Source organism: Balaenoptera ricei, chromosome 17 (genome assembly GCF_028023285.1).
Source record: "Balaenoptera ricei isolate mBalRic1 chromosome 17, mBalRic1.hap2, whole genome shotgun sequence".
Taxonomy (NCBI): Eukaryota; Metazoa; Chordata; class Mammalia; order Artiodactyla; family Balaenopteridae; genus Balaenoptera; species Balaenoptera ricei.
This window is the reverse complement of record NC_082655.1, coordinates 40,216,043-40,236,406: the sequence shown is the minus strand read 5'-3', so window position 1 is coordinate 40,236,406 and position 20,364 is coordinate 40,216,043. Positions and strand designations below refer to the sequence as shown.

Genomic DNA, 20,364 nt, shown 5'->3' with positions numbered 1-20,364 from the left:
CTTTCATTTTTAACATTCCTTTTCTGATTTAAATTTAGAAGAGTTAATTGGCAAGTTACACAAAGGGGATGTAGAAACTGTTTTTTTAAAAAATATTAGGAAATCAAAAGATAATTCCCATGTAGAACTTGGAGACCTTGTTTCTTGAAATAAATTAGAAAATGAGTTATTTGAATTCCCTGTGAGATTGATGGTGAGTTTGGGACAACATATCGTGATGGGCTTAACCACATTTTACGTTAGTTTCACACCAGAAAGACCCCACAAAGCGGCTGCTTGCTGTCTACCAGGGTCTAATTTTATTGTCCCAAAGAAAACTAACACATGGTGACAATTTATTGTCTCATTACAAATACAAATGCTGTATCTGAATTTACAATTATTTAAATGATTTGAAAGAAAGCAGAGGTCATCCAGTTTAACCCCCAATATTAAATGTGAGATACTCTTCAGTGTCTCAGATAAGTGCTTCTTCTGCTTCAATACCATCAACATCTCACCATGCCATTTAGCCACTGAAGTTCCAGAGACATCCAGCACACCTGTAGGTGAAGTTCAGTCCCTCAGGGAGCTTACATTCAGGACCTAACCTAGGTTCTAAATGGCGTGTGACAGCATAAAGAAAATCTGATGAAAACCCCAACAGATTTTTAAACAGAGTAACTTTTTCTCCCCTGTATTACATGCATATTGATAATGTAAAAAAAGAAACTAAACATCATCCAAAGACATCAACTATTTAGAGATACTTGCTGCTTACGTTGCAGTGTCGTCATTCCTTCCAAGCGTGCGTGCGTGTGTGTGTGCGTGTGTGTGCGTGCGTGTGTGTGTGTGTGTGTGTGTGTGTCTCTGGAGCTCTCACTCCAGATTCTGGGGAGTTAGTGAAGTTTGATCTAGGCAAGTTTCCCACCGCCTTCTTTCCAAAAGACAAAGGGCCATTGTCACTGTTTCTCATAAATTCTGTGATGTAAGCTGATTTTCCTACACAAAGTAGCTTAAAGGGTGATAGGATGGATTCGATTTCCATCCTATGGATAGGATGGATTTCCATTGATTACTGATCTGGCGGGATAGAGAATTCACACATCTACCAGATTTCTAATATACTTCTGTCACAGGAAGGAGGAAGATGGGCTACCTTCCTACTGTCTTGTCCAAGGACTGGGGATCTTTCCTGCATTTCCTTCTTCCACCACATGCCTCTTTTTCCACGGGCATTTTTCTCTTCACGTTTACAAGTCCTTGCCACGGTCTTACTCTACGGAGAGTGGGTATATTTGCCACAGAACTCTGTCTACTTACCTGTTGAGGAAAAGGAGATGGTGGATCAGAGAGAGAGGCAGTGTTACAACAAAGTTTTTTTTCTAATCAGGCGGTCTGAAAATATAATCCCCGTGGAGGGAGAAATGGCCGAGAGGAGCAAGGCCAGAGAGTGGTGGCAAACGCCACTACAGAAAGCTGCACCTTGCTGAAAAGTGGTGAAAGAAAGTAAAATGCAAATGATCTGAGATGCAGAGGTCAGTTGGCTAACTTAGGATGCTTTATTATAGAGACTCGAGGACGCCCAGAATGGTGATATCAAGGTTAGTGAACCTTGAGAACTAGTGGGCCATGCTGAAAAATAGCAAGTCCCTCTTCGTAACTCAAGCAGGGCAGACCTGCCCGGCACGTGAACAGGGGCAGGAGCTGCCTCTGGGCGGTCAGCACGATCAGCCCGTGACGGTGAAACAGGAGGCCCGGCCTCCAGTCTCTTCTCTGGTGTTTGCCCCTTGGAGCCCACCACCTCCCACCTTCTGCCCCTTCCTTCCCCAGGCTTCCCTGTTGCCTTCGCTTTGTCTTTTTTTTCGTGTTCTATCAAACAACAACCGCTGAAATGTCTGATTTCCTTTAACACCTAGTCCCTGCTTTATAGTTTTCTTTTCACTAACTTTGGAATGACTTTGGCTCTATCGAGGTGTGGAGATGCGAGGGAACAGAGTAGGAGCCCGTGTAGTGACGGTCGTATTCTGCCTTTGGGGAGCCGGTGGGGCGGGGGGAGGTGAGCAGGGCCACCTGAGGCTACTTGCCCACCATGCCCACACCCCACATTGTGTTCTCCTCAAGAGGGCACTTTCCTCCTCTGTAAACGTTACACCCTCAGAAAGTTGGCATTAACAGCTGCTGATGTAAGGAAGAACAGACTTGCAATGTGGCCTCCTGCAGTTGTGCCGTAGATCTGAACTTTACAGCCTTTTATATTACACTTAACCGTGCCGAGCCCAGCCAAGATAGGACTCTATCCAGCCAGGAAGTGGGAACCCACCGGGGAGAAACAGGAGTGTGGAAAGTTCAGCTTCTTGTTCCTGCAGCTCCGTAGGTGTGTCAGGGCCAGGGCGAGGTGGACAGATTCCCCAGGTGTGCACCATCTTTATCTTCGCCTTTCTCCCCACTCAGCTCCCCCCAATTATAATTGAGTTTCTGTGCCTCCAAAGGAGAGAATTGGGCTGGTTTATGAAGAAAAGTTGTTGGATCCCTTGGCCCTGGAAGGCAGGCATCCGAGCTTTGGCTGTAACCGGAATGAGCAGTCACTTTTCCTCCTCTGGAAAGTTGCTGGGCCTCCAGGGCTTGGGTCAGAGTCAGCGGTGCCTGGGGCCCAGTTGCTCTCAGAACCACCCCTCACCCCACTAGCTTCCTGGCACGTGTTATCCCAGCCCTACTGGTGACCCATGACAGTAAGCTGCCGCCTCTGCTGCTGTGCCGATTGTCCTGTCCAAGGTCAGCTCCACATCAGCACGTCCTTCTCCACCCTCATCTCTCCTGTCTTCTCCGCGGTGTCTGCCATCTTGAAACTGTTCTCTTCCTTCTACAGCAGCTGCCCTGTGGGTTTTCCGCTTCCTTTTCTGCTGCGTCTCAGTTTCCGTTGCTGGCTTCCCCTCCACTCCTCTGCCCTCTGCAGCTTCTTGTAATTCTGCCGTTGTTCTTCCAGGCTCCTTTTTATTTTTTAAGGGTAGACACAACGTGAAGCACAGGGTCCTTCTAGGAGGAGGGAGTGTGCAGAGGGCAACGGACAACCGGAGGAGGCCTCACCCGACCCCTCCAACCTCCCCAGCACACCTGGTCACCGCCATCCTCCCGTTGACCTTTGCTCACAGCCTCTCACGCCGCCTTCCCTCCGGCCCACGCGCCTGTTTCCCACTCTCAGCGCTCACACTGCAAGGGTAGCTTTGTTGCCAGTTTCCTTTTTCTGGTATCTTCCCCTTCATCCCATCCTCCTCCAGACTGACTACCCTTTTTCCTGCCACTCTCTGCTCCCTTGCTCAAAAACACCTGCACTGACAGCCCCAAGCCTCTGCGGTAGTCACAAAATTTTTTTTTAGAAAATCCCTTTCCTCCAAGGACATCTTGCTCCAGACCCTAACATACAGCAAAACGATCGAGCAGAATGGTTCTGGGTACCGCACCCAGGACCCTTTGCCTCCTTCTCACCCTCTCCGTCCTGTCCCGGGGGTTCTTAGGCAGTCAGGACGTTCCATGGAGCATGATTGAAAGTGCTTTCTATGTGGTTAAGGCTCAGCTCAGCTATCACTTCCTCAGGGCCAGGGATGATGGTGAGGGGCCATGGCTGGTGGGTAAAGGGTCCACGTGACTGTTGGGTTTGATGCACGCCAGCTCCTGCCGCTTCCCACATCCCCACATCTCCCCCCAGGTCCTCGGCCTGGACTAGAAAAAGCACCCCTGCACCACTCTGCTCCTTACCGCAGTTCTCAGTTCAGCCGCCAGAACGATCACCTTAAAACGTAGAGTGAATCACATTCAACCCTCTGCTCCAACCCCCCAGGAGCTCCCGTGTCCCTCAGACTAAAAGCCAAGCTCTGGGGTGGCCCTCAAGACCCGTGTTACCCTGACCTCGCTCTGCCCCCTCCCCTCACTCCTGGCCCCCTCCCGCCCCCCCCCCCCCGCCCCAGTCTCTGCTCAAGGTCACCTTCACGGACAACAGCTCAGCTAAGATTCCTCAGCACGTGGGGTCAAGTCATATCCTAAAGTTCCTGACTGAAAAACACTGGTCTTTAGGGCAAACTTCAGGTCGTTATGAAGTCAACAGACTGGGTCCTGAACAGCATTTTCTGAAAATGAAATAGAGTAGGAAGATGTCAGAGCCAGGGGACAGTTGTTTTGTGTGACTTTTGTTTCAGTCGTGTGTGTGTGTGTGTGTACTGGGCCACAGTGAAAAATATGCTTCCTGCCGTGGGTCTCAGATCACAGAAGTTGGAGAAACAGCTCTAGTCTGCTGGTCACGAAGCTCTTGAAAGCTGCCTCAGTCGACTTGAATACCCAGAAACCTGTCACAGAAAGCTCTGGGTGTTCTGTCTGGTTAAGGGCAGGTAGGCAGACTTCTTTCCTGGGCTTAACAGTTTCTGATGCATCCCAGCAAGAGGTCCCAGCAAGAGGCAGCATAGGCTCCGTGTGTCCGCTGGCAGGCACCCTTGCCCTCGCTGCTTCCCTGCCTTCTAGTGTCGGCTCGCGACCTCGACTTCAGTGTGACAGTCGACCTCAGCCCTGCTCTCGAACGTGCCGACCTTTGTTGTGGCCGGGAGGTGGGGAGGAGGAGGGGGTGCTCTGTAAAGATTCAGGCGACCACTCCTAACCTTGTTTCGTTGGGGCTGTGGGCCAAGACAGCTCCAGATTCTCTAGAGACGTGTCCAGGAGACTTTCTGCTTCGCACAGGTGGTTCTGACTCTGGGCATTCAGTTGTTTAGAGCCGTCCATCCATTTGACCATGGCAGTGACCTCTGTGTCTGCCAGTAGGGAGGGGACCGGGGGCCTTCTGGGCCCCTTCCTGCCCTTTTAGAGATTATGTGTGCAACAAGACCAGTCCCTCTAGATCCTGTCGTGAGCAAGGCACACCTAAGGTGGCCTTATCTGAAATCGCTGTTCCTGGGCAGTCTTTGGGATCACGTGACCGGCTATGTCACCCTCACCTCATCCGTTCCTACCTTCAAGCTCTGAACCTTAATAAAGGTCTGATTTTAATATTCATAGATGAAGTTGTATTATACAAGATTAGCTTTCTTGTTTCATGTTTTAATGAAAGAGGGAAACGTGGAAGGTTTTTTTTCCAACGTTTTTGTATTCAGCAAAATTGCTTACAGATGCAGAGGATAAAGGGTTTTTATCAGCAGCAGAACTGGAGCCTATTAAATCTGGAAATTCTAAGATGGCTGGGAGGGAATGTGATTGCTGCCTTCAAGTTACTGAAAGACTCACCTGGAAGGCTCACACTCCCCTATACGACTGCGGAGGGCAGAGTTAGGACCAGGGGTGGAAGGAGGCAGATACCAGGCAGATACCAGCCTCCTGGCAGATACCAGGAGACAAGGAATGACTTCCCGACAGCTAAAGAGACTGAGCAGCAGAAGCAGCTGCCCACAGAGGTAGTAGGTTCCCTGGCCCTGCAAGGGTCCCAGCCAAGGGGGCGTCTGTCCACCCGTTGTGATAAGCTCCGACTTAGATGATACCAGGCAGCCTCCGGCTATGAAGACGTACGAGTCGAGATTGTAGTCTGTGAGGAAGGAAGATGTAAAGAATATTTGATTATTTCTGGCGACGGATAGAAGGATGAAGAGGTAGAGCACAGAGGGTTTTCAGGGCAGTGAAACCATTCGGTATGACCCTCTAATGGTGGATACCTGTCATTATACATCTGTCCAAACCCATAGAATGTACATCACCAAGCGTGAACTCTGACATAACCTATGAACTTTGGGTGATGTGTCAACGCAGGTTCGTCACTTGTGACACATGTTGACAGCGGGGGCGGCTGTGCATGTGTCGGGGCAGAGGCTATAGGGACTCTGTACCTTCCCCTCAAGTTTCCTGTGAACCTAAAACTGCTCTAAAAAAAATAGTCTGCAGAAAAGAAGAGAGGAGTGACGGTACAATAAACTTTTAATTAAATCTAAATATGTATGTATATATAATAATATATATTATTCCTGAAGAAAGCACAGTGTCATTTTGTTGAGGACCTGCTTCCCGTGTTTGGGGCAGAAATCTTATGACCACTTGAACTTTATGATGGAATTATGCATATTTCTGGTAATGCATAATGCTCTGATAAGATGAATTCATATTTAACCTCTTGTTCTGTCTAACAGGGTCATTGGTTTCCTGGAAGCTATTGTCTGCATAAAATTTGGACAAGATCTCTTCTCTAAGACCCAAATACTCTATGTTGTGCTTTGGCTTCTTTGTGTGGTAAGTCATTACTTTTTTACCCAAAAGTGTTAGTTAAAGTCCCCATGGTGTCTTCTAAAACAAAACAAAACAAAACACTCTTGTGTACCAAGGTTCCTTAGAAATTTATAGACAGGACATTCTACTGTAGTAACGCAAGACTGGCCACTAGTCTGAAGTTCAAGAATAAATACATAGGACCACATGGCACCTAAAATTGGTCACCTTTGCAGGTTCTGGTCAAATGCCCTCAGCAGGTGTATCATACTCTCATTTATTTCGCTTATGAGAATTCGTCTACACTTGCTGAAAATGTCAGGCCTGCCATGAGGGGATAAGGATGGTTACAGTGTCCCGTAACATATGTATTACTGTCCAAGGGTTTATGTACAAAATGACAGACTGTTGTTTATAGGCCATGTGAGGTGTTTTTGGAGGTAATCAGACCATACAGTTTCCTCCCCGTGGGGCTGACATTATAAACCTGTGAAGGATGTGTTTTCCTCTCGGAAGGGAAGAGCCCTGGGGGCCTCCAGCTCCGTTGTCCTGGGACTTTTCCCTCATCTTTCAAATGAAGCAAGATCTTGCCTAGCTTAAAATTCTGTGATTGCGCTTCTTAATTTGTTTTGTTACTTTGGGGAATCATTTAAGATTCTTCCCTTTTACTTACTCGGTCCAGAAAATTAACTTAGGCTTTTTTTTTTTTAATGATCATAGAAAATTTCAAACATATGTGGAAGTAGATAGGGGGTCGCTCACCCGTCATGCACCCATCATCCAGTTTCAACAATTATCAACCCATGGCCAGTCTTATGTCCTTATATTCCATACTCATTATCCCCAACCCTGGGTTACTTTGAAGCAGACCCACTTTACTATTTCAGGATGTATCTCTAAAAGAAGATAAGAATGCTTTTTGGTTGGTGCAACCACCGTACCATTATCACACCGGAAAAAGAATTAATTCCTTCATACTGTCAAATAGCTAATCAAAGTTCACATTTCTAACGTTTCCTTGCATTTTGTATTCTTTAGCAGTTTATTTGAATCAACATCCACTGATTGCAATTGGTTGGCATGCCTTTTAATAAAAGGTCTCTCTTAATCTACAGTTTTCCCTCTGTCTCCAGCTCTCACCTTTACATTGAAGAAACAAGCCCTTTTGTCTTCTAGATTTTCCCTCAGTCTGGTTTTACTGACTCCATCCTTACTGTAACTTAACAGATTTCTTTGTCCTCTGTATCTTCTGTAAATTGGTAGCTGGATCTAGAGGCTTAATCAGATTCAGGTCTAATTGGTGGGGAGGGGGAACAAGACTAAACTCTTCTTATTGCCTTTTATGGTGTCTATTTTTAGGGTTACTTGCTAGAAATCCTAACTGTGCCAGGGCACCTTGAGCCTGTTCTGTCCTGTTTTATCTTGAACAACGAAAGGGAATAATGATCTCCTTTGTACTCAGGCTCCGGAATTAATGCTCAGATGTATTTTTTCTGTTGCAGTGTGACTAGATATAAGGATTGGTTAGGGGCAGTGTGTCAGATGGGCCAGAAGATCTCACCATGCGCACCTCACATTTCTGTCTGGCGTGGGCACCCCAGCTCTGTGAATTGTAGCGTGACCCATGGCGGTGGGCAGGTGTGGGTGCAGCCCTTACCTGGCGCCGCTGGGACCACAAGGAGATTGAGGCAGGCGGGACTCCTGGGACGTGGGCCAAAGGCCCTTCTCACAACGGCCCACTGTGGGCCTCCCCCTGGGGCATCAGCAGCCAGAAAGGTCTCCCCAAGGCCGTGTCCAAGGAGCCGTCTCTAGTCACCCAGCCAGTGGGGCTCCTCCAGTCTCTCTCTAAGTTTTAGAGATTTTCACTCTGTTTTACTGATTAGACCCTTAGCATATGCCTCCTTACGTTGGTGAATTTTGATCTGCCTTGGTGTCTGTATGATGGTAGCTTATTTTGAGGACATGACCCGTTTCTCAGTCTCTGTGTCACTTAGCATAGTCCCTTATAAGTCTGTCATGTTGCCACGTTCTTGTTAGAGCGGCCCTGGTGCTGGAGCCACACAGGCAGGTGATGGTGAAGATTTATTCATGTTTACGAGGTGCCAGACAGTGTTTGAAGCACTTTTCATGAATTGCATATTTGATCTTTACACTTTGAGGGGAGGTACTTTATTATCCCTCTTTTATAGATAAAGGCACAGAGAGGTTCACTAACTTACCTAAGGTCACACAGGTAGCATGTGGCAGAGCCAGGGCTCAAACCCAGATAGTCTGGCTGGAGATTTCCTGCTCCCCCTCCACGGGTGTCCCCCTTCGGAGGATCTCCAAGTCTACGTGGGAATTACACATGCAAACTACTTATATTACAAACATCATAAAAGATGTGTGTGTTGTAGTGAGGTGGATGGACCTAGAATCTGTCATATAGAGTGAGGTAAGTCAGAAAGAGAAAAACAAACACCGTATGCTAGCTAACACGTATATGTGGAATTTTAAAAAGCGGTACTGATGAACCTAGTGACAGGACAGGAATAAAGATGCAGACGTAGAGAACAGACTTGAGGACACGGGGAGGGGGAAGGGTAAGCTGGGACGAAGTGAGAAAGTGGCATGGACATATATACACTACCAAATGTGAAATAGATAGCTAGTGGGAAGCAGCCGCATAGCACAGGGAGATCAGCTCGGTGCTTTGTGACCACCTAGAGGGGTGGAATAGGGAGGGTGGGAGGGAGACGCAAGAAGGAGGAGATATGGGGATATATGTATACATATAGCAGATTCACTTTGTTATACAGCAGAAACTAACACACCATTGTCAAGCAATTATACTCCAATAAAGGTGTGAAAAAAAAAAAGAAAGATGTGTGTGCACGGAGCTAGAGGAGCCCTGGAGAGAGCAGCAGACAAGCTGGGGCGAAGCTCCTGGAGGTGATGTGTGCTCAGGATCACAAAGGATCACAGTGAACGGCTCTCCCATCCCTCACGCGCCCCAGCCTAAGACCCAGGCGGCTGCTTCCTCTCCTCTGTCAGCCCCCAAGTGAGCCCTCCGGCTCTACTCATTCACCCGGGTGGCCCAGCTCCATCCCCTCCTCTCTGTTCCCACTGCCTCTGCCCTCTAGACACCCATTTTCTCCATTCTGCCCTTCACCTCCATTGCCTACACTGCTGCCAGAGTGATCTTCCAGAATTCCGATCGGAATCCCTTTGCCCTGCGTAGAATCATTTTCCCTATTGTTGGGGCCTAGAGGGCCTAACAGTACAACATTTTCCCCCCACCAGGTTCAGAGCAGTTAAGAGATAGTCAGGATGGACGAGGGCTATGGAGACAGAACGGTAGCTTTACTACTGAGAGTCCACATTTTTCAGTATCAGCTTCAGGTGCGTGCCAACAAGGGGCTTCGGAATAGTGAACCCCAGAAGCAGACACGCTTCCTCTGCAGCCCCAGGAAGCAGGCCCCCCGCATTGTGCTGGTGGCCTCGCACCCAGAGGGAAAGACGGGAGACGCCCAGCTTCCTTATCTGTTATTCCCTAGGCAGTTAAGCTACTCGCCTCCCTGGGGAAGGGGCGAGGGGTGAGGGAAAGCAGGAGTGTTATACCAGGGAAGCTCCCTCTGTGTAGACAGAAACAGCAAGAAGGGAGCCACATCCCCACCACAGACCTACCAGCTGAAATAGGAAGTCCTGCTTGTGTGTTTAGGGCCGTCACTCTCTGGATCGTTCACCACCCCCACCCCCTGTACCCTGTGCTCGGGCTCCGCCAAACTATTCCTAATTACCTCAACCCACCATCCTTCCAGACTTGTCTTGCCTTCACCCAGGAGGCTTCCTCTGCCCGATCTGAGTGCTTTTCCCTGCGTTCTCTACCTGGTGAATCTTAATGCCAAGACCAAACTTAAATCCGTGTCCTCCATGAAATACGCTAGATCTAACCTGCAAGGCAGACTAGACAACTCCCTCCTCGGGGGACCAGTCGCATTTGGTACATGTTTCTTTGAGTTCAGCCCCAGTGAGATGTAATCTGGGGTATTTATATCGGTCTCCTCAATATGGCACTTCCTGCTCACAAAGAATAAGTTTCCATTGTCCTTTTGTCCCCACGGACACTAGCACAGTGTCTGATGCACAGGAAACACTCGGCAAACGCAGGGAGGAGAAAGGACTGAGGTCAAGGCACAAAGACCGGGAGACACAGAGGCAGGTTGAGAGACAAGCACGTCCAAAGACTCGAAGCCATGCCAGTGCCAGCGGCACAAGAGGACGGCGACCTGTTTGGGGAGCAAGAATGAGAACGAGTTGGAGGCGGAGGGGATCGTCTGCGTAGGATGGGCTCTGTGTGTCCTGGTTGGAGATTCGAAGGTTTTTCAGAGGAAAGACTGTCTCACGGGGCAGCTGGAGAGTGGGAGAGTATGGGGGGGGAGGGGATTGGAGAAGGGGTGAGCCTGAGGGTGTTGGAGGGACCTCAGTGAGAACCTATCCAAGGCAGCGGCATTGAAGATGCAGAGAAAGGGCTGGATCCGAGAGCTAAAGAGCCCAACTCAATAGACACCGTCCCCTTCCTAGAGCTGGGGAGGGCAACTCCAGGCTTTCCTATCTGTGCCACTGGTGGCTTTTGGTGCTAGTAACAGGTTGGAGGATATCAGAGAAGCCCCTCGAAAGGAGATGAGTTGGTGTGAGGGACCCTTAGATTTTACAGGTGAAGGTGTCTTGTGTCATTGGAAATTCTGGTCTGTCCAGTAGCCCTGGAAAGACTCGGTCGGCGGTGGAGGTGAAAGAGGTGGGAGGCATCCGTGTGTAGGGTACGGTTGGAGCTGTTGGGTCGGTTAGAGTCGGGGAACATAGTGTGGGAAGGAGAAGCTGGCTGGGAATGGCGTCTGGGGAACAGCCACATTTTAGAGGCCAGGCCAAGGGCAAGAAACAGCCGCAGGAAAGAGGACTCTGAAGATAAGCAGAAGCCCCCAGTTAGTGTTAGCAGTGATGAATGCCATGGAGGGGGACCTGGCCTGAAAAGAGGCCTTTGGCTGGGATGATTAGGGGTCCCCACTGCCTTGCACATTTACCAGTTAGAGAAAAAGAGTGGAAATAAGGTCCTGGCACGTTTTTATAATCATGGCCTTTATTAGAGATCAAGATTGGTCTCAATCTCAGGAGTGAGGCAAACATTATTGAGTAAGAGAGCGTTGAGTTACACCAGGCCTCCACACTAAGAGAAACAAAGCCCCCAATTATTCGCCTTGCCTGGTAGGAGAACGTACACAGAATTTGAGATCAGTGTGGAAGTAAAGCTCCCATATGCTGGTTAAGAAGCTGCCCCAGCACCAGTTGTCTGATCAGTCTGGGTGAATTTGAGCACACCTTACCATAGCGTGGAAGCCACACGGGGGGGGGGGGGGTTTGTGCTGCCTTGGGGCTCTCAGCCCTCACGTTTTTCTCTTTCTTTTTTTCTTCCTTTTATTTAAACAAAATCCGTACAATTGTCATTTTAAATCCAGGCCTTGACATTTTAACTGGGTACTTGCCTAGATTTCCACAGGTGTGATTGCAAACCCATAAATTACAAGCTTTTGTCTCCTGGGACAAGTGTATAAAAGGGGCCTCTTGTACCCAGGTGAAGTGGTAAACTTGGCAGCTGCGGCAGGCCCTTTGCATGGCGATCGTGATGATAAGCATCTGTCTCCCAGCACCTGCCAGTGTTTGCCTGCCCCGCTGCAAAGCCAGCTCTGCCCAGCTGTCTGCTGCTACAGCAGCCCCAGCTGCCCTCCTGCCCTCCCCGGGGAAGGGAGGAAACTGGGGGAGGAAGAGGAAGAGCCGCACACGCCTGCCCTCTGGTGGGCGGGATGCACAGTGACAGCCAGCCCAGCCCTGACTGCTCCCATGGTCTAGCGGCCCCCGCCACCCCCACCCTGCACAGCCACTGACTGGTCCACGGAGGTGGAACCTGTCCTCCCTGCCCTCCGTGTGAAACCTAGGCCGACCTGTTCTGCTCTTTGTCAAGGAGCTGACATACACGTAGGTTTACACACTGTGGATGCTCTAGTCTTCCCACTCTTGCCATGCCGTGAAAATCGTACATTTAATGGTGGTTGTATATTAGAAATCTGAACAAGTACTGGAATATGTTAAAGATTAGAAGTAGTTTTCATTCTATAATTTTAATATATTCATTCATTGCCTAATTTTTTGATGGGGGGGATATGAGCTTTTTAAAAAAATTCCTAATTTATACCAGTTTGCATATGGATTTAATATAAAATGAACTAGTGGGTCTTCTTATATTTCATGTTACCTCTCCACCATGCCGCTATTCCCACTTCATTGATGTAGAAGGAGAATGGCCAGCTGGAGCACTTGGACTCCTTTCTTTCTTGAGACTTAAGGTGACTCTGTGCGCCCAGCAGACACTCAGTGAACGTCACTGACCTGAGGAACTGGGCCAGGGCTAGACTACAAGCTGCGGTGATGAGAACGCACAGCCCGGCCTTCCCTGCGGTCTTGGCTCTACCCTCCAGGCTGTGGGCTGTGCAGAGGGGTGGGATGGGACTGGCTCTTCCCATGATGCTTTTCTTCCTCCAGGAATGGATGAGTGGACAGATCAATAGAGATATAAAGAAGTGTAGACATAAAATCAGTATTTATCTCGATAGCCATCCCTGAAATTTGATCCAGGGATATAAAGAGACCTGTGTTCTGGCTTCAGTCGTGCCACACTCTAGCTGTGTGTCTTTGAGAAGGCAGTCACCTCTCTGAGCCTTCATTCCTCTGCTGTGAAATGAGGGGAATTGAAATTAACGATCTAGAGGCAATGCCTCTAGATCTAAAGTTATGATTCTTAGAAAGAGTTAAAATTATTCAAGAAGAGAAGAGTCCATCATGATTTCACAACTGTTCCCACGACTGGGTCAAGGTGACAGGTCCCCAAGAGGAAATGCAGTGGAAGAGATGGAGGTTAGGAGTCCTTGAGGAGGATTCACTGTCAATGGGTTCCTAAATCAAGGAATTCTGAAGAAATGTCATGGCAGGATGGGCAGTTTGGTTTGGTTGGGTTTTGGTGATTCACTTACAGTCGCGAGGGGAAGAGGAGGCCTGGCTGGAGGGCCTGGCCCAACTCACTGCTGAGTCCAGGCAGCCAGGAAGTTTTCCCCGACCTGTAGTTTGTTGACACATTTTTAAACTTTGGATTCTTAGGTGCTATTTTTTTCCTTAAATTAGAGTATAATTTAGGGTGCAGGGGGGCCAGTGGGGCACACTCGGGGGGAAGCGGAGGTGATCCTGGCCTCTGGGTACCCATGGACCACGCCATTCTCTTTTCACACCAGGGCTCACAAGACATTTTTATTTTCTCTTTAGTTTCCTATCTACTTAACTGAGAAAAACAAAAGCAGCCAGAACTGGGGTCAGAGCGGGGCCACTGAGACTAAAAAGCAGCGCCAAGCCCAGGGCAGCGGTGTCCCGCTGGGGTCTGCCACCTACACGTGGTTGTGTGTCCTCAATGCCTTCCGGCACCACTGTGACCCCAGACTGAATGAAACTGCTTTTTCATTCAGAAATCCTCTTCCCCTCAGAAGCTGACAAGCTAAGTCCTTTTAACTCTTTCCAGTGATGGGCAGCAGGGTGCAGAGGATGGGCTGTGAAAATCAGGCCAAAAAGGAAAAAAAAGAAATACAATGTAGAGTCCTATACGTTGTCTTAGGCAGAACCTGCAGAGCTGTTCAGAAAATGCATCCCACCTGATCCCACATCTAGAAATGATCTTCACTCTGACAGTAGAGTCACAGTGGTAACTGTGGCCTCATCGGAACTCTTCTTGCCGAAAGCTTTAGGGGTGCCCCCCCTGCTGCCCCCCAGGGTTCACCTCTGCCGCATCCAGCCCTTCTGTAACCGGCATCCCGGGAGAGAAGGCAGAAATGCATCGAGCCATCGTGTATGAATTCCCATTGAAACCCTGAAGTTCCGGGAAATGGAATTTTTTTGTGCACCCTCACTTATAAAATGGTTTTGTGCTTGTTTTTCTCTTCCAGGCTTTCACTACCTTCCTGTGTCTGTACGGCATGGTTTGGTATGCAGAGCACTACGGTCACCGAGAAAAGGTATAGAAGGGAAGGTGGAGATGGTCTTTTATTTAAACTAACCACGTCCTGCTTGGCACTTTAGCCCAGAGCACATTCACATGAGGATGTGGCATGTACGGCACAGTGAGAGCCGGGTGTCAGTCTCCCCACTTTAGAAACGTAGCCAGTTCAGAATTCACTTCCTATCAGTTGCCATCCTTGCTTGTGACTGCCCTATTCAATAGGTCAGGACTTCTATCCTCATTTCTTAAGGGTGTTAAAGCTTAATTATTTGTTTATATATATATATTTTTTAAAATTGCATGGCAAGCCCCAGAGCAGTTTTTGAAAAGCTAGGTCTTTCACTCTGTGCAGGCCTCTTCCTGTATCCCAGCCTGGGGCTCCCATTCGGAAACTCCTGCCCTGCCCACTTCATAATAGATGAAGATTAAGGTAGAGGATAGATGTGAGTGGGCTTAAATTGCTGTAGCAGTCTTGTCAACTGTAATTTTTTTTTTTAAGTAAAAATAACAGCTTTCATCCTTTATTCATACTTTTAGTCTAAGGAGCTAACGGCGCTTTCTAGAAGATGTATTCTGCATCACCTGGGATATAGCCTTGATCTTATAGCTGAGAGCATAAGCGTGAGGTGGTCCTGCACTTGCTGGTGGGGATCCCCAGCCCGGGAGAGGACAGGGTTGAGCAGCCTCGCTTGTTTGCTGGCCCCCCTCCTCCCGGGAGCACTTGAAATTCCACCACTAAGCCTGCCTCTCTCCCTAGACCTACTCAGAGTGTGAAGATGGCACCTACAGCCCTGACATCTCCTGGCCTCACGGGAAAGGTACAAAAGGTATCTCTCTCTTGCTCATTGTTAAAAACTCTCCTGGGTCCTCTCCCTCCCAAGGCCCAGGAAAGGGATTTAGCATCAATGCTTATCTTCCGAATGTTGATAAATATATGCCCTGAAGGGTCTCAAACCTACTCAACGCATGTCTCCTGTTACTTATTAAGAAACATGCAAAGTGCTCACAGGTTCTGCCCAAGAAACTTGCTTCGTAAGAAGAGGTGCCACGTGGTTCTGCCTTTTCTGAGACAGGAAAATGTAACGAGATCCCACTGTCTCAGGCATCCTGATCGGGATGTTCTTCCTCTTGGCTTTCATCACGAGTGAAAAGCGTTAGGAAGAGTCGTGTGCCAGGAGGAGAAACCTTTCCAAAGAGGTGGATCGACTTAATCGTGTTTATTCAAGAGATAGACCAGCATAAGAGGGATCTCAACAGTGTAGTCAGGGATCTCCCACTGGCCTCTCTCCAAGGAGCATTTTGGAAAGATTTGGGGCCACCTGGTTATCCTAAAGAATTTGACTTGTAGAACAGTGACCCAGAGGAGGCTCCACTGGATAGTAATTCCATGTCAGTTATGAGCTGATTGTGGGCTTGACTGAAGGAAGAGAACTGAATGTCAGAGCCCGTGAATTTTAACCCACAGAATTGCTCAGAGAAGCGGGGACGAGGGAGGGGAAAGCACTGCTGAGGCAGTTGCTCTCCTGAGTCCTTTTGGGGTGAAGCTCATCACAGCTGTCCCTGGGGAAAACACTAGCGAGTGCTGGTCACCCTGTTTGAGATGGTTTCTCCTGAATCAGCTACCTAATATAGAATGCTGATGGAGGTAGGCACAGGGGTTCCCCAGGGCTCCCTTATTCAGAACCATCCTAGAGATCAGTCTGTGGCAATTCCAGGTTCTCCACTGAAAAGACTAAAAGAAATAAACAATGGTAGAGATATATTTAAATGAAAGATAGACAGTTTAAAAAAAAATCTGAGCCCTGGAGCAGAGAACCTTTTGGCTTAGCTGCTCAGCCAGAGGCTTTCCACGTGTTCAGCCCGAGGGCAGAGCCAGCCTAATGCCAGAAAATTCCGATGACCTTCCAGGCCTTACACACCCCCACCTGGAATGCCCACCCTCACCCCACCACTACCCTGGCTCCAGCCTCCACCTGGCTGATGCCTGCTGATTGCCCAGCACTCCGCCAATGTAGACGTCTTTCTCTAAGCTCCCACACAAATGATAGAGCGTGACAGACGACACCATCCCTGCAGCGGCAGGGGCCTGATTTGTAAAGGTGGCTTCCAGATCAAACCATTGAGGGCATGTAATATCTTTGATTTTTGCCAAGTCAAGAATCCATTCCAATTTAGGGGTTTAGGAACAGTGGTGTGTAGCGGGTCAAGGTGTGGACACCTAGTTGATGCGTCCTTTGATTGCTCAGGTAGACTCGACACCCACGTGGTTTGTTTTCATTGTCCCTCCTTTGTGCTTCGATGTTATTTGTGCTCTCACTTCTGGTCCCCATCACCATGACCACGATCCACCCTACGGTGTGAATGTAAACATCCTCGGGACGCTCCTGTCTTTGTGGAGCCCTGACTTGCACACCCTGGCCCCAGCTGTGCTGGCTCAGCGCCGGGGTTTCTGTGCCTTGATTCATTGACGAGGCCACTAGATGGCGCACAAGGGTCAGTGGAGGAGCGGTGGGGCGGCCGGGCAGGGAGAGCCGGAATCAGAGGCTTCAGAGGCCCGAGCCGGGAGCCCACAGCCCACGGTGACGGTGTGTCCCGATTCCTTTGGCCAGGTTCTGAAGACGGCCCACCCAAGCATCCAGGCAACAGCGAGAGCCATTCTTCCAGAAGAAGGAATCGACATTCCAAGTCAAAAGTCACCAACGGAGTTGGAAAGAAATGAAAGACCCTGGTTAATCAAAGATGTTCCAGGGAGTGCCTCGAACTGGGAGGGGACGGAATCGGCTGGACCTCCCTGGGGGGAGGTCGAAACGCATAGCGTGAACGGGAAGGAGCGGGGGCTGGGAGGGGTCATCATTTGAGAGCATATGTCTTGTTGCCCACAGGCCCGGCCACACGGGGCAGACCATTGCGGGGGGTCCTTCGCCACTCCGGTGTCTCTTGTAACTTCAGCACTTGGCACGTGGTCACCGGTAGCAGGACAGCGCTCAAAGGAGAGCGTAGCTATTTACTCAGTTGCCAGAAGCAGTTCTGTGCTTGCGTGTGTTGTGGATGCAGTTTAAACATCTTCACTCAGGCAGGGCACCAGCCAGCCAGTTGACGGACTGGTCACCAGGTTTCATATTTTTTCTGAATCTGCCTTTCCGTTTGACTGACTGATTTAAGACCAGGCCACTTATCTGTCTTTTATTTTGTCGTTTCTTATTTCTATGTCAGGATGCTTACAGGCCTTCAGAAGCCACCGCTGAAGTTGAATTGGGGGAGGTTTCTCTTTTTTTCTAGAGAAAAAAAGTGGGGGGAGAGTTTGTGTTACACTTTAGCAGCCTTCTCCCCTTTTTAGGACCTGAAACTACACAGCGGTGGGTGGAAACCAGGCTGAGGAAAGGTTAGCTACCCACGTAGGATCCTGGGCTTCAGATCGGAACCTTTTTGTTCCCTTTCCAGTGTCGCTTGTCCAGACTTATCCACAGTGCACAGGCGTGGACCTGCCGAGAGGCAGTGCTCACCGCGGCCCCTCCCCGCCAGGTGCCTTTTCCATTTTGTTTGTTTTCCTTCCATGGTGTGTTGCTGACATTGTCTTTTAGTCCCCTGTGAGGTGCTGGTGAGTATTCCCTTTCATCCATCCGTGCCATGCTCTAGAACATTGACCCTGATAGTTCACCACTTCTGATGGATCCCTGTTTTAAATAAAACGGTTCACGTTAAAGCCCATCAAATTCTGTCTCTGTAAAGTGCTCATTTCTTTGCCTCTTATTGGTATTTTCCACTATTTGTAAGCAATCACTGTATTTTTCAAGTGACTTTAGGATAATATGAATGTGTATGTGTTTTACGTAGTGAGAAGAAAAGAAAAGAAAATGTGTACTTTAGAGGGCTTACAGACACATGTCCCTTTTCCTAACCTTCCCAAGTGATCAATAGGAAATGAACAAGATAGTCATTGTTTTCTTCCTAGGGTAACGGTTACATCAACCAAGTTGGATTTTTTTCTCTAACAAGTGGCCGGTATCCAGTTGATTTTCCTGCAGATATAAACTTGCTGAAAGCAACCCTTTTGTTCCCCCATTTCACAGAGCACAAAGGTTTCGATGTCTTTTCCCCCTTTAAGGAAGTCTTTAACCATAGAAGTGTCATGTTTTTCTTTTCCTGCAAAAGAATCCCAGGGTGAAGGGGTTAAATGAGTCACGCAAAGCGAGCATCACCTGCTGTGCTCGGGGTGAGGGGTGAGTGTCGCCAGTCACCGGGCTGGTGCCCGTGCGGTCCCAGCAGCGGCCCCATCCTTCCCGTGATAGTCCTGAAGAGAGGCAAAGAGGTGCTCGTCCCATAGACCCACGTGCTCTTTTATCACCCATCAGAGAGGCCTTTCTTAAACAGAGGTACGATGTAAAATCTGTTTGGCTTTGAAAGTAGGTGAGTTTGTTTCGTTTTGCTTCTCCGAGCACTTCTGTGCTTCACGGACACCGTGTACATCGTCGGCCTCAACTCCACTTCCTCGTGCTGGGCCACCTCCCTGAGTGTCTCCAAGTTCGTTTTCTGGCGCTTTAACCCTCCTCTGATCGATAGCCAGGTGCAGCTGAAGAAGACGTTTCCTTCTCCAAGGCCGGCCTAGGGGAGGCACCCGCCCACCTGCGATGACTTGGATTTCCTTGGGTCACGTGAAAGCAGCGTGCACGTGAGACAGTCTTTCCTCAGTGGCTTTGTACGGAACGGCCGGGAAAGTCCTCAGCTGCTTTCCGGGTCCTTTCTTTTTTTTTTTTTTTTTTTTAATTTATTTATTTTTGGCTGTGTTGGGTCTTCGTTTCTGTGCGAGGGCTTTCTCTAGTTGCGGCGAGCGGGGGCCACTCTTCATCGCGGTGCGCGGGCCTCTCACTGTCGCGGCCTCTCTTGTTGCGGAGCACAGGCTCCAGACGTGCAGGCTCAGTAGTTGTGGCTCACGGGCCTAGTTGCTCCGCGGCATGTGGGATCCTCCCAGACCAGGGCTCGAACCTGTGTCCCCTGCATTAGCAGGCAGATTCTCAACCACTGTGCCACCAGGGAAGCCCCGGGTCCTTTCTTTGAGTTTAATCTTTCTTTTTTCCCTTTCAGTAAGAGCTCTTGACTACAGTGTTTCCAAAACTAGTGCTTTCCTTGGCCAGCCAGATCCGCGGCTGCTATTCCTCCTAGAAACTGTGCTGCTGGGTTTGGTCTACTTTTTCCACTCATTTCTGTGCAAATGGGCTTCAAATTGATGAAAATAGATCAGAGTTGTCATTTAGTATCAGAAACGATTTGATTGCAAGTGATCTCACATTTGCCATTTACAAACTGCCCTCTTAAAAGGCACCATTGTTTTAGAAGTAATGCGCGAAGAATTCTTGACGTATATTTCTCTGTATGTAGCATGGCATGGAGTGTTGAGTACTTTTTCTTTTTTGTCATTCTTGGTCTTTCCATGGCCTTTCCCTGCCTTTCTTGTGTCTGTTTTCACCATTTGTAAAAGCCTTGGCCAAACTGCTCCCACAGCAATGCTAGGACACTTCATTGACCTGTTTTAAGCATTTTGATGATAAAAGACATCCTATAACTGCCAGTCTTATTTTCACCATGACTGCTTCTGTAGTGAGCTCATGAGTAAAGTACTCACCTAGGAGAAATAAAATAAAATTCTTTACCAAATACATCAGGTTCAGCCCTATTGGTCTCCCGTCTGAAGCCGCTCTGCATCATCTCTAAGTGATACCTCTTTTTGTCAGGGGTCTCCCTTTGGAACTGGACCCTTGGGTTGCCTTATTTGTTGATAATAGCACAGTTAGTCAGGCCCTTACAGGGGGAGCTAAATGCAGGGTGGAAAAGAAAAAATTTAACCATTGGAAACCAGAGGAAGTGAGCACTTTAAACAGGGGGGATTAATTTGTGTGCTCTGTGCTCTTTGAATTATGCTTAGTGTTACCCGCGTGTTCACCAGGTGGGCTTCACTTACAGAGTTCTTATTGCTGTGAAAACCAGGTATCCCCCAGGTAGGTAATTGCAATCCTCAATGTATTTCCCACTTTTATGATTGAAATCAAGATGTGAGGAGAGCCAAGACTTCTGTTCATCAGTGTTTC

At 48.7% G+C, this 20,364-nt stretch overlaps 1 protein-coding gene across 1 annotated transcript in view; it reads left to right on the top strand.

Annotated features, from left to right (window-relative positions):
- PTDSS1 (phosphatidylserine synthase 1) overlaps nt 1–17,994 on the top strand; it is a 66,484-nt gene extending 48,490 nt beyond the window's left edge. The window contains exons 10-13 of the mRNA XM_059901416.1: nt 6,135–6,234; nt 14,229–14,297; nt 15,039–15,108; nt 16,891–17,994. Of these exons, the coding sequence (XP_059757399.1) occupies nt 6,135–6,234; nt 14,229–14,297; nt 15,039–15,108; nt 16,891–17,000 (349 nt within the window). The 3' untranslated portion in view covers nt 17,001–17,994. The remainder of the gene's footprint in view (nt 1–6,134; nt 6,235–14,228; nt 14,298–15,038; nt 15,109–16,890) is intronic.
- The last annotated feature ends 2,370 nt before the right edge of the window (nt 17,995–20,364 follow it).